At 37.0% G+C, this 21,300-nt stretch overlaps 1 protein-coding gene across 1 annotated transcript in view; it reads right to left on the bottom strand.

Moving 5' to 3' along the window:
* Positions 1-5,848: 5,848 nt before the first annotated feature.
* LOC150106613 (protein SSUH2 homolog) overlaps positions 5,849-21,300 on the bottom strand; it is a gene marked incomplete at its 5' end in the record, with an annotated part of 284,249 nt that continues 268,797 nt past the window's right edge. The window contains one exon of the mRNA XM_090393441.1: positions 5,849-5,998. Within this exon, the coding sequence (XP_090249567.1) occupies positions 5,849-5,998 (150 nt within the window). The remainder of the gene's footprint in view (positions 5,999-21,300) is intronic.

The following is a 21,300-nucleotide window of genomic DNA, read 5'->3' as shown; positions in this document are numbered from 1 at the left end:
TTTCGTGAATGAATAGAAGACAAAGGAGTGATATGACTGAGACATTTCAGCTGTTGAGAGTATTTACTGGAAGGATACTGGGAAGATATTTTCATATGCCAGAACAAGGAAAAGAGACATGAAGCTATCTCTGGATGTTATGCAACAGAGTAGTTCAGTAAGAAAGTAAGAATTTCTTTGCATAGAGACTGGCAGGATGAGGAATGTACTGCGGCAGTAAGAGTGTAGGCAGTAAATGTGTTTAAGGAATGGTAAGACAACCTTTGTTTTGTCCATTGACCATTCATGATGAAAATATCATGAACCCATAGATTTTTTTTTTTTTTTTTGAATTTCTGAATGACAATAATAATAATCTTAAGTTTTATATATATGGCTAAAACAGTAGCAATAATAGAGGAAATAGTTACAATAAAAATATATTAATAAAAAATATACACATATATCTATACATAATGAATGCCATAGGCTAAGTATACATAAAACTTCAAATATACTAGGGCTATCAAATAAAAATGCCAAAATTATGGAATAAAATGAGCATATCCAATGAGATTTCTAAGTTGCAGATAATGTTGCATATATTTGTATAAATGTAATATCAACCTCTGTTTCTCAAAAATTCCTGCAAAAATAAACTTAAAAACATTATCAACAATTGTCTTCAACACAAGTAGGTGTACACTGCTGTATGCTGATTATGTGAGTGAGCACAGCATTAACAAGTTAAACACCAAAAGACCACAGCAATAACAAGTTATTTTATAAAAAAATAAATTAATCCTTCAACACCCTTTATTTTACAAAGGGGAGTAGTCAGAGTTCTAACTAATCTTTGGAAATGGGAGAAAAGCAGCTAGTCTTCATTCTCTAGCCTTCACTAAGAGTTGAGCACATGGCTATTGATAACTTTAAAAGCACTGGGATATGAGAATGCTAACAACTGTTATCATCGCATGATCTTAAATCCTAACATACTCTCATCTATAAGGTGAGAATGTGGGTGAGAAATTAAAACCTTGAATTTCCAGGAGAGAAAAACCTACTTACTTGCATCAGAAATTGGTTGAAGAAAAGTTTCTCTAGTTAGTGACTAGAACTGAACCTATAACAGCCCTTCTTTCTTCTGAAATGCATTATGGTATTCATGGATTGTTTCAAAAAGGCTATGCAGACACCTGTTCAATTTATCAGTGTTAAAAAGATGCTCTATTTGCTTTCCATGATGAGCCTAGGTATCATTAAAGGTCATGTAATACTAATAATAAGAATAATAAATATTAAATGCTGATTTCCAAGGTGATGCATTTGCAGTCTGGCTTCAAAATAAGGAAATATAGCACAATACCAGAAAATCTGTTTACATATCCAATGTACATGCATAAATCTGTTTACATATCCAATGTACATGCATAAATCTGTTTACATATCCTTAACAAGCTGACTAATGTACTGGAGAATGGATATGTATATGTAATGATATGCCTAGATTTTGCAAAAGCTTTTGATAGACTGATACACAACAAGCTGTCCAATAAATTGAAACGGATGGGATTGGATAATAGGCTAGTGAGTTCGACTGGTGACCAGCTGTCAGATGGGTATCAGAAAGTTGTATATCGCAGTACAATATCTCAAAAGAGGAAGGTCACTAATGTGTGCTGTGTTCAACTTGTATATTAATGATATTGGGATGAGTTTAACTAGTGAAATGCAGCTATTCACAGATGATGCAAAACTGGAGAGACAGTGAAGAGTGAAGATGTTATGGCCTTACAGGAGGACTTAAATATATTGTTTGAGTGGGCAAGTGTGTGTAACTATCAGTTCAATGTTGCAAAGTGTAAGATTTTGAAATCTGGTAAGCAATGATAGGATGCAAAGTATACATTTGGTGGAAAAACTTTGTTAGCGGTAGAGAAGATGAGATCTGGGAGTTGTGGAAGCAACATTATCCAAGCCTTGGTTCTCCAACAAGTGTTCCAAGGTAATTCAAGATAAAAAATTGTCATACCTCAAAGTGGAAGTCCTAAACCTCAGTTTCACATTGTTTACACTGCAGCCTACAACATGTGTAAAGAATCATCAACAAATCCAATGGTAAAAGGGCTAAATACAGAAACCTGCCACTGCTTAAAAAGCAGTTTCTTATCTACTGCTAAACAACTATTATAATATCACTTTAAGATAAGGATGACTTCCTGGCATCAGTTTTCCTCCAATTCTTGTATAAATGACCAAGGCAAATCATGTCCCACTATATCAAGAACAACTAACTGCATGCTTCATCTGATCTTTTGCTTGAAAGATGTCACAGAAGAATTCTTAATAACTTGGATACCAACAAGTGTCCTGATCCAGATGGTATCACTTAGGCTCCAGAATTAATGCACATCTCATATTGTCTGTATAAGCAGTCAGCATTCTTGTGAAACCTTCTACTAGAGATCATGGAAACAAATTATATACTGCCAGTCAAACAAAAAAAAAAAGAAAAAAAAGAAAAAAAAAGTCAGCTGTAACACTAGTGTTGTCACTGTTCTCATCTTAGTCCCCCCTCTCTCTCTCTCTCACACACACACACACAAAGAGGCTGCAAAACTAATACCATATTAGCATCATGTTGTGTTGGGATGGGGGGGAGGCTTGATCAATTAAGTGATTAACCTGGAGAACTACCAATTAATTAGTGACTATATATGGACTCCTCCACCCTTGATCAATAGCATATTTCCTAGTCAACTGTACAAACCTTTGGACAAAAGTCATAGAAAGGTTTAGAGAAACTCATGGTCATTCTTCACATTTCCAGGGAAGTTGGTCAAGTTTGGCATTGAGGTCTATTAACCAAGTTACTAATCTATGGTCTGTCTTCTACTCTATGTAAATGGATTGCTAGTTTCCTCTTTGATCATTTGTGACATGTCAGAGTGAGTGTTTCCTCTCATTTCTTCATCAAAGCTAGAGTAACCTATATCTCTGTGCTTTTGTCTATGCTCTTCCTCCTGTGCATCAATGACCTCCCCTCACTAATCCCAAATATCCTATTGACAGTTTTCCTTTTCTTCATTTGACAAACCCTGTATTGTTCAAATGATCCAAACTTGAAATATTCCATAACTAATCTTTAAACAATGAGCTCCTTACATCCTCATCCAGTAGGATGTAAACTTCAAAGCAATCAAAACACAGTCTTGCTCCCCCATCCTAACTTTGAAGTTCACTATCTTTTTTTCTCATAAAAATATTTCACTTCCCTTTTCCTTTTATAATATTCAGATCTCTCTTCAGCTTCTCAGGGCTTACTTACACCTAGCCCAAATACATCCCACCCATAGTCTCCCCAGCTTTAAAAAAAAAAACTTGGTGTTATTTTATGTTCAAGATACTACTTCTTACATGTACAACACTCCTAATGCTATATAAATACCAAGTTTCTCCAAGTTCAGAATGCTAGCCTCACATTTGGGATAATATACCAATATACCTAAAAATGCTTGATACTATCCAGAAAAGGGAAGACCATTTAACAGATGAACTATTCTATGCTTTTTCTACAGGAATTTTCATGGGGACTCCACTGATCTGGCCAACATTCCTCTATGCATGTAAAACGTGCAGCTGCAGTGAATATATCCATAAACAGCTCAACTTCTCACTTATCAAACAAACTTCTCATACTCCTCTTTCATTCCATCTACTTCTTTGGAACAACCTTCTTCACACTGTTTTCTCCAAGGACAACTTCCAACTGATCAAGAAACACATGGACAAGTTTCATTTTTCTCTTTAATCACATAGCACTCTTGTGTTATAAATTTTGTGAATCTTCTAATGCCAGGGATTGGTACAAAAAAATCACTGTGAAGGTGAAAACAAAGCTCCATAACGCCACAAAAAAGAATGATTCACAAAAGTTTAGTACAGATCAAAGGTAACCTAATTAGTTTACTTCTCCATCTGGTTTAGGCTTAAATGTATCTTGTGGTGTGTGAATTCGCTTTCACACCACAGCAAATCTCTATAAAACATTAGTGAGTACATATTAGTACATTTTTATTTATGGACAATATTTAAAGTTGACTGTAAATTTAAGCACTGATTAATGAGGACCATGCCACTTATTTTCTACAATACAAGCTAGACTTGTATTTGTTGCAAATTCTGAAGAAGCTTATCAATTAAAGACTGATCCCCCCCCCTCCCACAATAATGGCTACATCATGCACTGCACGACTGGATAGGTTTGATGGTATTTATTATTATTAAGAGTTTTTGGGATCTGCTCACATTCATAGCAACAAGATTCATATTTTATCAGTAATATGAAGAAAGGTGCATTCACTAAGTTACTTATCCAAACAGGTTTTTTTTTTTTTTTGTCAAAATAAATACCTGCAAAAATGTAAAACTAAATTAATTACTGTATTAAGCTGAAGCATCTGAGAACTGTGAAAAAATCATTTGGTTAGTCTCACGTAGATTGCAGTTCACTATTTGAGCAACCCTGATCTAGATGAATTAAAGTCAGATTCAGTAAAGGAGCAGTTTACAACAGTTGTACAGTGAATGTAGAAGATCTGAATTAGATTTAATTCAGAGGAAAGGTGATTATCTTGAAATCTTCAAAAGAAGTCCATGAATAAATGGATATCACTTGATATTCTGAACAAGTATGAAGATAGTCAAAATCAGGCTACAGTTAACTCTGGGGCATATCAAGTTACAAACATCCAAAGAATGAATGAGTACAAAAAAACAAAAAAACTCTGGAAGTGCTAGCTTTGAATTTCAAGAAACTACCATGAAATTTCAGAACAGGAACAATAAGAGGACTGGAAAAGAGGAAGAGCAATTCCTTTCAAAAAAAAAATTGTGCAGCAACAAATAATGATTGATCAGGGTAAATATACACAACATAACCTACATCAGAGCTGTCCAACCTTAGGTAATCTGAGGGCCGCATCATAATGCATATCTAGTAATTATGATGCGGCCCTCGGATTACCTCACAGGGAAGGTGAGCATGCGATTAGCAACAAAACCTCCATAGCTGAACAAACAAATAATGCTCACCTTCCCTGTGAGTGCATGGAGCATGCACGTTGGAACAAAACAGTGTAAGAACACTTCTTTGACACATCTAATATTTGAAAAACACGTGCTTTTCAAATATTAGATGTGTAGGATATAAGATGTAAAAACACCTAATAAAATTACCAACATCGAGATTATCGATTAGTGATAGAAGTAAAATATCTAATACTCATTCGCTTCAAGTTATTGTTTTATTTTTTCTCTTGTGAAAATCAAAAAAATCATTTTGTGTGGCCCACAGACAGGCCGCACAAAATGACACTTGGGGTTGCATATGGCCTGTGGGCAGTCAATGGACAGCCCTGACCTACATCATGTTAACTATGTAGATATGATTCAATTAGAATATTCTAAGAAGAAAATAAAAAATATGCTTGGTCATACATATAAATTTTAAGGATTGAATTATGAGAATCTTACTGAAGAAGATTCAATTGGTTTTAGGAGAGTATATTCAATAATTTACTAGATCTTCATATTACAACCGCCCTCACATCTTCAATAACAAAGACCTGATGCTCATATTTGTTGTTTTTAGATTCATATTCCATAATTATGTTTAATTATCACTAACAGCCTCACAGAACTATAGGCATTACCAACTCAAAAGCAAAGTATTTTTCTTGCAAAGATTATAATATAAAACTGTGTGAATATCTAAAGAATGCATTTCTTTTATGATCTAAATATATATATATATATATATATATATATTTTAAAAAGATTTGAACTTAACTAATAATTTTTAGAATTACAAAATAACACAAAATCCACAGCAACAAGTTTCTGGATAGTCTGGGGCATAGACTTTTTGCTCAAATCCATATACATAGAAACTTCCTTCATGTGTCTTCCACTGATATGAGACAGCAGTCAATGGAATAATGCGAACTTTGTGCCTCTAAGAAATATATACAATTCCTAATCAATAAAAAAACAAAGAATTCTTTTTGATAAAGCAAATTAAGAAAAACTACATATCAAAAGCACTGGATTACAGTTACTAATATTATTATTCTACATTCTAAGTTTAATTGTCTACACATGCAATAATGTACTATTGGTTTGACATCTCTCTCTCTCTCTCTCTCTCTTATGTGGGACTGATACAAAAGAAAAATAGGAAATACACGACAGAAATGCTTTTAACCATTAAAATAGTTCTCAGTTATATATTATTTTAGACTATATTAACTTTCATCAAATTTTAAATATCATAATTTTTTTTCCCTTTTAACTTTCATGCAGTTTTTTATGAAATTTTAATGGAACTTGTGCAATTATAATATTTATTATACACACGCATAGTCACAAGAACATAGTAATTTTATTACTTCAAATATTTCAGCCATTTGTGCATCAGCATAATCATAAGGAGAAGTTAGAACAAAAGATGTTAATCTTATTTACAGAGCTGAGCCACATGTTGGATGCCACCTAGTGGGTGGTTACAATAAAATAAGATTACAATGAAGGCCTAAATTTAAAATTAAGTGATTTGAAATAAAATTAATTTTAATTACATAATGAAAAGATACAACATTATATTAAATTTAAAACAGTAATAATAATACTTAAAATGGGGGCGAGCATTATTCCTTGTCTTTTATGAGGATGAGACTCTTCGCAATAGGGAGATAGTCATTCCAATTTAAATTCTGGGTGGTAGAGAAGTGCTTCAGCACTCTTTTTAAATAACTGCTCAAACCTAAATCTTCACTGATGTAAAAGGCATATATTGGAGCAGAGGATATCATGGTCAGTGTCCACTCAATGCTGAGCGAGGCCAGATTTTTCAGGCTTATTGTTGTTAATATAAGATTAGTGTTTTTGTAGTCATTTTTCAACAAAACGTCCTATTTGTTCAAAGTACGAGCAGAGACACTCACACTGAACTTGGTAAACACCAGGGAGAGAGAGAGAGAGAGAGGTGGGAGGGGAGGGGAGGGGAATGTTTATCTTTCACAGATGGTAACCAAAGGAGATTTTGTTGATAGGAAAAAAAAGTAGGAACTAAATTATAGCTTTTCAGGATCTTAACAATCATCTCAGAGGTGTCTGCAATATATGGGATAGGGACTCACTGTACTGATTCAGGGTTTTCGGCGATGGGCTTGTATGAGTCCAAGATGCATTTAAACTTCCTTGATGTGAAACCATTCTGTAGTAAGATGCACAGGTGGTGTTCAATTCTTGGAGAACTGGGGAATTGGGGCAGGTGACATGTGCTCTGTTGAGCAAAGAGATTTGAAGAAGTTTCTATTTTTTGAGATGGATGATGTGCTGAATCTTGCTGTATGTAATAACCTGTGAAAGTAGGTTTATGGTGAATAGAAGCAACAAGTATTTCAGAAGGGGTACAGGAAAGGAGGACATCCAGGAAGGCTAATTTTCTTTTTCCATAGTGAAGTTGATGCATAGGTATAGGCTGTTGATTTTGGCTAAAAAGGTAAGTAGAGATTCTTCTGAGTCTGACCAGATGGCAAACACATCATCTACATATTGAATCTGAAAGGAAGGTTGGGGTTGTATTGAAGAGAATAGGGATTCTTCAAGATGCTCTAAGTTGAAATTAGCAAGTACAGGTAGGTGACAAGGGGCTTCTACTGGCAGTTCCTTCAATCTGTTTGTCGAACTGGTTTCTGCAGATGAAATAGCCTGAGCGTATGACAAAGTCACATAGTTCAATTATGTTTGGAGAAAACTCATCCGATAACAACTGGAGAGTATCAGCTAGAGGTGCACTAGTAAATAAGGACTAGATATCAAAGCTAATCATAAGGTCCGTGTCAAAATATCTAATGAATTTTTCATAGAGGTTTGTGTGTGTGTGGCCAGTTTGGGAGTGCTTAAAAGACGACCTAGAAATCTGGGAAGTGATAGTGGAGTGGAAGAGTCTATGCAGTCCGCTATGGGTCTGAATGAAACTCCTTCCTTATGTATTTTTGGAAGGCTATGAATATGTCCCAGCCATATGTAAGTCCATAGCCCAGATAAAATTAGGGTGGGGTGAGGGGGGGGGGGGGGGCGGAAAGCAATGGTGAACTACCTTGTAAAAATCTCACCAGGAATACTTTGTGGGCAATGCCTACAAAGTCACCTATGGTCAGAAATGATTGAAAGGGAAAACCAGCAGGTTTTTGCTTTTGAACAAGCAAGTCAATTTTGAGATTTGAGAATAAGTCTGTTTTGATCGTAAGGACACAGGAGAGACTGCCTAGATATGTCTAAAAACAAGGAGAAAAGATCACTGTTTAAGATAGAAGATATTGACTTTTGAGGAGAGGAGATGTTGCGAATATTCAGGGTGAGATCACATTTCATGCACTTGTCAGAATATTGCTCAGAATTAAGTAAAACGTTTCATTAATTAAAATAAAGAGCCAAAGGTTTAAATTCGGCAACAAAATTTATAAAAATTAAGTGGAATACAGAAGCTATAAAAGTTTTGTAAGAAATTTGACCAAAGAGCTTACAGGAATACATTTGAAGCCTTTGGCTCTTTATTTTAGTAAATACTTTCAAGCACTGACCGAGAGTTCACTTAGGGAAAATACACCTCTCTAACATTTCAAGTTCCTCAGTATTGCAAGAGAGTTTTTGCTCTCTTTAAGGTTTCTGCCTGGTCTCTGAGGATGAACCAGTAAGTTCGAAACAGCTGTCAGGCCAGTGAAACCTTATCAAAATGGACCAACAGGAGGCAAATATACGGATGCTTGATAGCAGTCATCGTCACCTATTAGGTCCAGCTAGGTCAACTTGTAAATGCCGGCGAATGTATTCCCGTAAGCTCTCTGGTAAATTTCACATGAAACTTTTATAGTTTCTGTATACAGCTTTGAAATAATGTCATACGATTATTAAAAGCAGATGTTTATCTATTTTTTAATAGATTTTACAATTCCATTTAATCTGTCATTAAAATTAAACTAAACTTTCTTCTTGTGAAAATGGTACCTGTACCTTTTGTTCTCTTTGCCAATAATAATAATAATAATTATTATTATTATTATTACCCCAAGACCTCATGGAGTTAAAGACTCACCTAGGAGGTCCTTTTGTCATTCACATGGCTCATCATACTGGCTCATCATGGCTCATCAAACACACTCAAATTCTCTGCAGGCATTATCGTCTCAGGCAAGGCATTCCAATCATTCACAACTCTGCATGCAAAAAACCTGATTCACTCCCCTGCTCATACCCTCCTTATACAGCTTTCAGGGATGACTTCTGGTTCTCCCATGATCTCCCACCTTCTGTAAAACCTCTTAAACACTGATCCTATAACAAACCCTTACTAACTTGTAGGTCTCTATCATATCACCTCTCTTTCTCCTATCCACTCAACTCTGTAAATTGTATCTTCTGAACCTTTCCTCATATTCAACATTCCAGAGATCAGAATCTTCCTTGGACTCTTTCCAACATCTCTTTGTCCTTTTGAAAACCAGGTGACCAAAACTGTGCACAGTAGTCCATGTGTGGCCTAATCAGAATGGAACAACAATGGAACGACAATCTCCTTATTTCTATGAGTCAGTGTCTGCATCATTCCCAGAATTTGTTGTGTTGTCCTCACAATTTTGGCAATGTGTTCCCCTAAATTTCAGATCTTTATCCAATATCACCCCAAGATTTCTTATTTCCTCCACCTCCAACAATATATTGAAAATGTGGAACTAGTGTCGCTAGTGAATATGGCAGTTGTGTTGAGCTACGCTAGAAAAAGTGTTTTTAAATTAAAGTATAGTGTGGCTTTTTGTATCTTGTGCTGCAGTTGTGCTTCAGTCGGATACGAGTGTCCTTCAGCGGTGTTATTGTTTGAAATTTTGTTGAATATATATTGTGCTGCTGTTTGTTTTTGTTTCACTACTTCAGTGTCTAAAGATGGCAGCCAACAATAGACATACGTCAGTGGCTCGGAGGACTTCTATACGAAAGTCTGGCTCTGCCTTGGATTTTTCGCAGTGGATGCATTGAGGAAACTGCTATATGTATGTGCTGAAGAATGTGAAGGATCTGTGGACTGTTTAGCTAAATGAGAAGAATGAAAATGTTGATGTATGTGAGAAGTGTCGGGATAGACTGGAGCGAATAGGAATGGAAGTAGACGTCGGGACCGTAGTGGAAGAACTTCGGTAGGAGTTCATGAAAATGAAAAGTGACCATCTTCTGCAAGAGGAATTGGAAGTGCTCAGTAAGAAGGTTCTGGAAATTAAAACTGAGTTAAATGTGCTGAATAGTGAAATATGGTGATTACTTTAGCTGAAGTAACTAAAACAGGATTAAGTAAGGGAGAGTCTCTGGTGAATGATGAAGTAAATAGTAATGAAGTGATTGGGAGTCAACAGAATGAAAGCACAAGAGGTCTAGAAGAAACAAGATGTCATGAAAGTGAGGGAGTAAGTATTGAGGGAAAGTAATGAAACTGGGAGAGTCATGCTGAATAGCATAGAGAATGAGACCGTGAGTGATGCTTGTTTGGATTTGAATGAAGTTATGAGGAGTGCTTGGCTGTAGAACAACAGAGAAAGTGGCTTTAGCAATAAAGAGAGGGCATGATGCAGAAAAGATGATAGTTATGGTGGGTACAAATGACCTGAGTGGTAGGATAAATTGGGTAGCAAAAGATTTAAGAACATTGTTAGATATCATAAAAATTAAAAGTGTCAAAGGGAGGATTGTGTATGTGTGTGTGTGTGTGCTGCCTCGTTTTGACAATTATGAGTGATGATAATGAATGATATGATTGCAAGAATGTCCAAAAAAAGAGGTCTGGAATTTGTTGATGTCTGGAGTGTGAAGATAAAAGACAGCTGTATGCAAGAGATGGGTTGTATCTGAACATGGAAGGTCATAAGCAATTGAAGAAGTTACTGTTTTCTGAACACGTTGAAGTAATTGGGCAGGAAAACTAAAATTGAAAAGGCTGAGTGTAAGAGAGAGAAACTTATGCAGTGACTGTATATTTGTTAATCCTTATTCGAGGAATAATTGCAGAACAGAGTAGATAAAAATTGGCATGGGACTACTGAAATTAGTGACATGTATATCAGTTCTAAAGCTGGTACACGAACTAAAGGGAATCTGCAATTTTTGTATACTAATGCAAGAAGCATTCGAAATAAGAGGGAAGAATTTTTGGCATTAGTCAGTGCAATCTCACCAAAAGTTGTAGGCATTAGTGAAACCTGGCTGTCAGCAGAAGATGTGGTTACTGGAATTGAATGTGATGGGTACAATATTTTCAGGGGATAGAGAAGATAGAATGGGGGGGGGGGGTACTGTTGATGATAGCTGATGAGTTGCAGCCAAAGAAAGTAGCATATCAAGAGGATAGACATGTGAATGATGGTTCATTCGAGGGGGTCTGGTGTGAAATAGTGACCAATGCAACCAAATACAGAGTTGGTTGCTGCTATAGGCCAGTGGGTACAGGGGGATGATACTGAATTCATGCATCAGCAAATTAGTGCAATGAGTGCAGGGTTAGTGATTATTATGGGGGGATTTTAATTATGGTGATATCAATTGGAAGGAGGAAATAGCACGTGGCAGAAAGGAAATGGAATTCATACACCTAAGAGATAATTACTTGAAACAGCACATAACTGAAGGGACTCGTGTGTGTGAGAGTGTTAGACCTGGTCATTGGTTCAGAGAACATATGCATAATTAAGGTGTCCTCGTTACCTCCAATTGGTGAGAGCGATTATGTAGTATCAACTTGGGAGGTTGCAAAATTTGTGGATTTCTCTACTTAAGAACGGAACTACAGGTTAGGGGATTATAACAAGCTTCGGAGTGAGCTTACAGCCATCCCATGGCAGAACATATTCAGGGGAAAGATGTTAGAGTGCATGGTATAAAATCAGTGGGTATCTGAAGAAGGTGATATCAGAATGTATCCCCACGGTCAGAAAGACAAACAAGGTAGGCGTTAGATGGATGAGTAGTATTACCAGGCTTGATCTGCAAAAAAAGAAAATGTTATGGAGAATTTACAAGGAGAAATGTGATCTGTACACCCATGAGCAATACAAGGCTCAAGCTAGGAAGGTTACCAGCATAATAGGAAAAGCTAAATCAGATTATGAGAAGACCTTAGTCAAGGAGATCAAGGGTAATCTCAAAGAGTTCTTCTGCTATGTGGCAAGTAAAAGGAAGAATGACTTCGGAAGGATAACTTTAGTGGGTGCTGATGGTATTGAGGTAACCAATTCAGATGTAATAGTAGAGTTACTGGGTGATCACTGTTCAAAAGTCTATCACCCAAGTGAGGATATCTCTGTACCTGTAGCAATAATTAATGTGACAAATGAAGTTAATAAATGAGAGGTACTTAGTATATTGCAGAATTTAAATGCAAACACTGCTGTAGGTTTAGATGGAATAATGACTCGGGTGTTACTTGAATGTGCAAAGGAATCGTTAACGCCTCTTACTTGGTTAACTTCAGTTTGAACTCTGGTATGGTCCCCAGGGAGTGAAAGAAAGGCAAAGTAGTTCCTTTGCATAAAGGTGGCTCTAAAACTGTGGTAGTTAATTACAGACCATCTTAGAAGTGGTGGTAAAAGTATTGGAAAAGTTGGTTAAAGACAGAATTCAAGAATGGGTGGATCAGAATATGATACTCTATAGGGACCAACATGGTTTTGTTAAAGGTCGTTCCGCCTTAGCAATTTATTAACTTTTTATAATAGAATTACATCTGAGTTTGACAAAGGAAATGGCTACACAGTAATACTTCTGGATTTTGCTAAGGCATTTTACAGGATACCCCATGGAATACTGTTGCACAAATTGGAGCAGATGGGGATGGATACTAAACTAGTGATATGAATAAGAGACTGGCTCAGGGAGAGATACCAGTAAGTGGTATATGTAAGGATGAGGCAGGTGACCAGTGGTGTGCCTCAGGAGCTCTGTGCTTGGACTATTATTGTTTAATTTGTACATAAATGATATAGAAAATGGCTTAAAGGGAGATATTCAATTGTTTGTTAATGATGCAAAGTTGGGTAGCACAATAAAAAATCAAGCTAATGTTGAGAGCTTGCAGGATGATTTAAATAAGCTGACAAAATGAGCAGCAAAAGGTAATGGATGTCAGCTCAATGTGGAAAAGTGTCAAGTTATGTATTTTGGGATTAAAAGATTGCCAACTAAGTACTACAATGATGGAATGGTACTCCATGAGATTATGAGGCTAGGGACTTGGGGTGTTGGTGGATAGGGAGATGAAGTTCAGAGGACACATTGCTAAGGTGTACAAGACTGCACATAGGATTAATTGATTATTGAAGAACACATTGACATCCAGAGATAAAGAGGTTATTATTCCTCTTTATAAGGCATTGATACTTCCACATTTGGATTGCTGTGCTCAAGTCTGGTCACCTGGATTCCTTGGAGATGAGGAAGTTGTGGAGAGGGTTCAGAGGAGAGTAGGGAGCATTTTTTACATCACTCACCAACTTAGTCATGTAAAAAATGCTCCCTACATTGATAGATTGAGAGCTTGTGGATTGCAGAGGTTGGTTGATAGGGGGGAGAAGAGGAGATATCTCATCTCATCTTCCTATTTCCCTCTGTTACCTTGTGGTGTCAAGGGTTTATTAATCATCGGACCTCAAACCGTTCACAGGATAAGGTGGTCAGCCCTACGTCCTGGTGTATCCTATGTCTGTACTGTTGAGTTCTCAAGGCCAGTTTGCCTGCTTTGCGAGATGAAAAACCCCAGGATAAACTGGGGAAAAACCCTACTGTCCACACCCAAGACCAGCTAACTTGGCTATTGCTGAGGAAGATCCTTCAGCTCCTCATGTCACCGATGGGAATCAAACCTAGGACACTCCTTCCCAAAGCATATGGTTGCGAGGCACACAGCCACTAGGCTAACTGCACAGACGAAGAGAGGATATGATAGAAACATTTAAATTACTAAAAGGTTTTTATAAGATTAATGCTCAAAACCTCAAACTGTTCACAGGATAAGGTGGTCAGCCCTACGTCCTGGTGTATCCTATGTCTGTAGTGTTGAGTTCTCAAGGCTAGTTTGCCTGCTTTGTGGAATGAAAAACCCCAGGATAAACTGGGGGGAAAACCCTACTGTCCACACCCAAGACCGGCTAACTTGGCTATTGCTGAGGAAGATCCTTCAGCTCCTCAAGTCACCGATGGGAATCAAACCTAGGACACTCCTTCCCAAAGCATATGGTTGCGAGGCACACAGCCACTAGGCTAACTGCACAGACGAAGAGAGGATATGATAGAAACATTTAAATTACTAAAAGGTTTTTATAAGATTAATGCTCAAAACCTCAAACTGTTCACAGGATAAGGTGGTCAGCCCTACGTCCTGGTGTATCCTATGTCTGTAGTGTTGAGTTCTCAAGGCTAGTTTGCCTGCTTTGTGGAATGAAAAACCCCAGGATAAACTGGGGGGAAAACCCTACTGTCCACACCCAAGACCGGCTAACTTGGCTATTGCTGAGGAAGATCCTTCAGCTCCTCAAGTCACCGATGGGAATCGAACCTAGGACACTCCTTCCCAAAGCATATGGTTGCGAGGCACACAGCCACTAGGCTAACTGCACAGACGAAGAGAGGATATGATAGAAACATTTCAATTACTAAAAGGTTTTTATAAGATTAATGCAGGGGAAATATTTCAGTTGTGTGTGATAGTGATGGAAGAACAAGAGGTCATCCCAGGAAATTAAGGAAAAGTGTGGTTAACAAGGGTGTGAGAACGAGGTTTTTTGAGTGGAGGGTGGTGAATGAGTGAAGTACATTGCCTAACTCAGTTGTGAGTTCTTCATCTGTAAATGAATTCAGAAGAGATATGATAGATATTGTTTTGATGGTTTGGGTCTCCCATGATGAGTCTACTGACTCCATGGAGATACCCATAATAATAATAATAATAATATCCCCACCAAGTTTAAATTCTACATCCCATTTTTGTTTCCCAAATTTTAAAACCTTACATTTTGCAACATTGAAGTGGTATTCCCATTCCTGTACCCATTCACCCAATCTATTCAAGTCTTCTTGTAAGGCCACAACATCTTCTCTACTCTTCATAGTTCGACAGACCCCTGAGGCACACTACTAGTGACTTTCCTCTTCCGGGATATTGCTTCCCCATACATAACTTGCTGATACCTATCAGCTTGCCAATCTTGATCCAATGCACTAGTCTAATAACCAACTACATCCGCTCTAGTTTGACTATCAACTTATCATGCAATAATCTATCAAAAGCCTTTGCAAACTCGAAGTAAACTACTATATATCCCTCTTCTCTGTCCAATGAAGTCGTCACCTTATTACAAGTAGATTACTAAAACATGAGTAGATTACTAAAACATGACCTCCCTTTAGCAAATCCATGCTGTTCATCAAAAGATAATACCATTGTTGTCAATCCAATTCTGGATCCTGGTTCTCATCAGCTTCTCCAACACCTTAACCACAACATCTGACACACACAGATAGGTCTATAATTTGATGCTTGAATTCTATCACCTCTCCTTCTCAAGTGGCACAATCTTGCCCTCCTTCCACTGCTTTGCAACTTGACAAACTGCAAGACTCGTATTAAAAAAATATGTCAAGGCAGATGATAGTTCCTTGGAACATTCCTTCAAAATATGTGGAGATATATTATCAAGTACCACAGTATTATTAACACCGAATTTGCTCAATTCTCCATATACCTCTTGCTCACTTACAGTCAGTTTCTCCTCCTCATCATTCATAAGAATGAAAGACCTCTATGAACTGCTCGTTAAGTATTTCCACTATATCTTCTATAACAGTAGTTCTTATACCATTTTCTTCAGAACTCCCTAGGATTCTTTTTGGCTTCATTAGCTAACTGCTGCTCATACTTCACTTTTTGCTACCCTTACCAACCAAGTCATGAAATCCAAGACCTCTCCTTGCTTATTCTTTGTAATCCTCATGGAATTGATTATTACCACTTCTCTTATGCTGCCTTCCTAATGCTTTTTTCCTCTATATCTCATGCTTAATCTCTTCATTCATCCAATTCACACCTACCTTATTTAACCTTTTAAACCCTTGGAATAAATATATTTAGACATTGCTTTCATTAGACAATTCTTGAATACCCCCCCCCCCCAAGCCACATTGATCTCCTTTCCAACTAACTCCTCATTCCATGCTACACCTACAAGCTGTCTCCTGAGCTCCTCATAACCACCAGCCTTCACAGAGGTCCTCACATGGATGGCAACCACCCAATTAATCATTTCTTGGTCACTCTCACCAACTGGAGGGTGATTTGACACCTCATTTATAATTACATCCTCTAATGATGAAATCCAAGACCCTCAATCCTGGTGTGCCCTCTGTTATATACTGTCTGAGATAGTTGTCCCTCAAAAAACATTTTCTTTACTTCCAGTTGCTATCTCATCATTACAGTCTATATTGCCATAATTAAAATCACCCATAATGATCACCCTTTTCTTATTTGTCTGGCTAATTTGATTGTACATTTCATAGTAACTACCATCCGCATTATCCAACTAAGTATTTCATTCTATTCACCTCTATCTCACACCATACTGTCTCAAAACCACTAGTTTTGAGGCAGTATGGTGTGAGATAGAGGTGAATTTCTATTTCCCCTCTTGCATCTCTACTTTGTATGGACATAACTCTTTCCCTATCATCAATAGCACTCCCATTCCCTTATTACCCTTTCTATCTTCACAAAACACATTTCTTCCATATCTATTCCTGTCAGGATGTTATCCTTAACAGACTCAATTAATGCAACCATTTCATTTGCCTTGTTTTCATTTCTTACACTTCTAGCATTTCTATATAAACATAGCAGCTCATTCCTGGATCTATAACTAGTTCCACTAATACCATTTATTTAATATGACTTCTTCATGCTTAACTCGAGCCATTTCTTTTTCTTCTTATTCATCTTATAACCTTCTTCCAATCCAACTGTTTTCTCTTGATCCCAGGTCATCCCTTTCCCTTTTTTGTCTACACACACATCCACACCCTCTTGGAGCATCAACCTTTTTTATGCTGTGTTTCCCTGTCTACCCTGAGCCTCAATGTTTCTCTATCTGTCTTGCACACCAGTTCTCTCATTCTCTATAATCATGCCACTCACTTCTTCTTTCATAACTACCTTTTCAATCTTTCCTGTCTTACTTTCCTGTTCATCCCCATGCTTTCCACTTCATCAGATTCATTCTCTGCACTCACTTCTTTACCTTCCAGCAGCACTTTCTCCAAGTGATTCACACCCAAACCATTCAAATGTAATCATCTGTCCACCTATGCTTCTCTCATCCAGATAGCACCACTGTAACATCACCTAAAAATCTAATGACTTTCCAACACTATTCTCTCATCATTCTTCTCAGCATCTACAGTATGGAAGATGTTACTCGTATCTCATCATGATGTGAGGAACCATTGTATTAGCTTTTTCAACTGAAGATGAATTAGCCATCTTTAAAACACCAGGTTTCTTGGAGAAAACTTAAAAAGCAGGCAAACTGGTCTGAGGATATCCACAATTAAGAGACAAAATACATTTAATGATTGAAGTATTTTGGCTGAATTGTGTAGTGGAATAGAGCTGAGCTTGTACAACTTGAACAATTTCAGGAAACTTTGTCCTGTAACTCTATGGGGGTACCTAGCAGTAATAACTCTATTTAGATAACTTATTAAATCACTTTCTACTATTCCAGAACAACAGTACACTACATGCCTTTCAGGTCCTTCACCAGAAAAGACATGATAAGATACTTAAATATAAAGAGCTAATAAGCTTCATTTCGGCAATGAAAACATTACTTAAAATAAGGGGATATTAAATCCCACATAGTTTTAAAACCGAATAAGAAACTCAAAGACTGGAATCAGAGAGTTTCTTGCCGAATATAGTAAACTATAAAGTATCGGCGACACTAGCGTTAGCAAATGCAAGTGATCCTAGTACGTAGTACAATACTGGGCAGCTCGTTGCAAAGGTGGAGAAGTTCAGATCGCTATTCTTAGGTATTTTCCATAATGTAAAAACACATTTCCTAGGAAATGTATGCTGTTATTACATTATGGAGGGAGGTCACTACCCAGACCGGTTTCAGCCTTTTTTGAGGCTTCATCAGTGAGTAGCTAGACCTAATAATACCAAAGTGTATAGCGAAAAGAACTTATATACTCTGCGAACGAGTTATCCAAACAGGTGCAACCATTAAGTTACTTAAATATAAAGAGCTAATAAGCTTCATTTTGGCAATGAAAACATTACTTAAAATAAGGGGATATTAAATCCCACATAGTTTTAAAACCGAATAAGAAACTCAAAGATTGGAATCAGAGAGTTTCTTGCCGAATATGGTAAACTATAAAGTATCGGCGACACTAGCGTTAGCAAATGCAAGTGATCCTAGTACGTAGTACAATACTGGGTGGCTCGTTGCAAAGTTGCAATGAGCTGCCCAGTATTGCAAAGCTCGTTGAAACTCTCTGATTCCAATCTTTGAGTTTCTTATTCGGTTTTAAAACTATGTGGGATTTAATATCCCCTTATTTTAAGTAATGTTTTCATTGCCAAAATGAAGCTTATTAGCTCTTTATATTTAAGTAACTTAATGGTTGCACCTGTTTGGATAACTCGTTCGCAGAGTATATAAGTTCTTTTCGCTATACACTTTGGTATTATTAGGTCTAGCTACTCACTGATGAAGCCTCAAAAAAGGCTGAAACCGGTCTGGGTAGTGACCTCCCTCCATAATGTAATAACAGCATACATTTCCTAGGAAATGTGTTTTTACATTATGGAAAATACCTAAGAATAGTGATCTGAACTTCTCCACCTTTGCAACGAGCTGCCCAGTATTGTACTACGTACTAGGATCACTTGCATTTGCTAACGCTAGTGTCGCCGATACTTTATAGTTTACTATATTCGGCAAGAAACTCTCTGATTCCAATCTTTGAGTTTCTTATTCAGTTTTAAAACTATGTGGGATTTAATATCCCCTTATTTTAAGACATGATAAGAATTTTGAACATCAGTGTTTTCTGGTCTTTACTATTCACTCTTCTCATTTTTTTTTTTTTTTAATGTGAATCCCAACCATGAAAGATTGTGAGCTATAGGATATTGGTGCTATGGGTGAGCTGATTTCACTCACAAGTTATGCTCTGAAACCAACACATATCCTATATCATATCTACTCAATGGTCCAAACCTGTTTGAGGCTATATTGCGAAAGGTCAATGTATTTAAAGCTCCTGTGAAATTAGTGATTTTTATATTTTTTATTTTTCTATTCGCTTAGAAGTTTTTATAGCATATTACTGCAGATTTTCATGTCTTTATTTCTTAATATTTTGTTGGGATACTGTAATATTAAAGTACAATAAAATGGGAGAAAAGCCACACAAGAACAATAGAGCAGCAACAAAGAGGAATGCTAGTGAAATTGTGAACTAGAAGGTTTGCCTCAATGTACAAAATCATGCCATTTCAGAAACCATTGAGGTTACTGAGTAGGAATTATCTTTGAAAATATCTAGACTAAAACAAATTATTAGATAGATGATGATCTGATTTTCCCTTTCAGTTGTTTCCGACCATAGGTGACTTTGTAGACATTGCCCACAGAGTATTCCTGGTGAGATTTTTACAGGGTAGTTCACCATTGCTTTCCCCCTCCCCCAATTTTATCCGGGCTCGGGACCAGCATGTGTGACTGGGATGTATTCATGACTGTAATCCATGTGTGTTCACAGGGCCGGTGTGCCTGTTCTGGGAGACGAAAAACCCAAGTTTCCGGGTGAACCCCCCCCCCTCACCTCCATATAAGAGACCAGCTAACTCACCTTTAGTCGAAAGAGACCAAATAAAGGTTCCTCATGTCACTGACGAGAATCAAACCAAGGTCTTTCCGACCAAAGGGCTTCATCTATACTAACTGAGCTACAGAGGCTCAGATAGATGATGATGAGGGAACTGGAAAAAGTTGAAAAGCAAATAGAGAGGCAATGGAAGGACATAAAGGGTAAGCAGTAAAAGGAGAAAAAAAAAGGCATTGAATTAGGTGGGTTATTGTAAGATACTAATCAGGTCAGATTATATGGCATGGAGATTTAATTATACAACATTACAACTTTAAGTTTTCTGGATGCTAAAATAAAAAATTTAATGAATTAATAGAAAAGCAGGAAAGAAAAGTAAAAGAGATGGTAGGTTCTGATAGAAACAAATGGCATGTCTGGTGATAAATATAGTATGAGAGAGGATATCAAAAGGACTAATGGAAGAAGGAAGCAAGAGTAAAGAGTGAGAAAGCGAAAATAGTATATTACCCAGATATGATAATAGAGAATTAAGAAGAAGGGCTATGATGGCAATTAATGATTCAATGTGTATGCTATGTAGAAAGAATGGTTGTGAGTTTTTGGATGTGTGAAGTGAGTTCCAGGGCAGAATTGAGAAGTTTTGCCAGCTTGGTTGGTCAAGTGGTTAGCATATCTGTTCTTCAACCAACAGGTTGTCGGTTCGAATCTCACTGGAGGCATGCACAGATGTTTGTGATTGTCTTTAGGTGGGAGATGAATTTCATACACTGGTGTGAGACCATTGCCCTGCTTATTGGAGGCCTAAAGTGGCTTTAAAAAAAGTTCCATGTTTGGTCTCAAGAGCAAGGTTGCTGGACTATGTAAAAATAAATAAAAAATACAAAAATAAATAAAATTAATAAAAATAGAAGAAAGAATTCATAGCCTGCCCATGGTTCAAATGTTTGCAAATAACCTTTTGTGGGTGGGAACCACATAAAAAAAAAAAAATTGATATAAGAGGGAATGGCTTGCACATCAATGTGTTTGGTATCAGGAGTATGGAAAAATTATTTATTGACATGAGACCTAATACAGACAGTCAGGGAAACTAGATTATGACTGTCTGTGCATAAGAGCAACAAAGTATGCAACTATATCAATGATACAAATATGCTTAATGATGGAGGTGATTATAATGAAGAGATGCCTTTGTGTTCATCATTCTCACTTATTAAGAAAGTGTGGGAATGTCTGTATAAGTAAAGCATTAGATACGAACAAGAGTCTGCAAGTTGTCCAACTGGATCATTCAGGCTATAGAGGAGTGCATGGAAAAAA

The sequence above is a fragment of the Typopeltis vanoorti genome, chromosome 5, assembly GCF_054136105.1.
Source record: "Typopeltis vanoorti isolate ZY-2024b chromosome 5, IOZ_Tvanoo_1.0, whole genome shotgun sequence".
Classification (NCBI taxonomy): Eukaryota; Metazoa; Arthropoda; class Arachnida; order Uropygi; family Thelyphonidae; genus Typopeltis; species Typopeltis vanoorti.
Note: the sequence above shows the minus strand (reverse complement) of the source record. Positions and strands in the feature narration are given on the sequence as shown.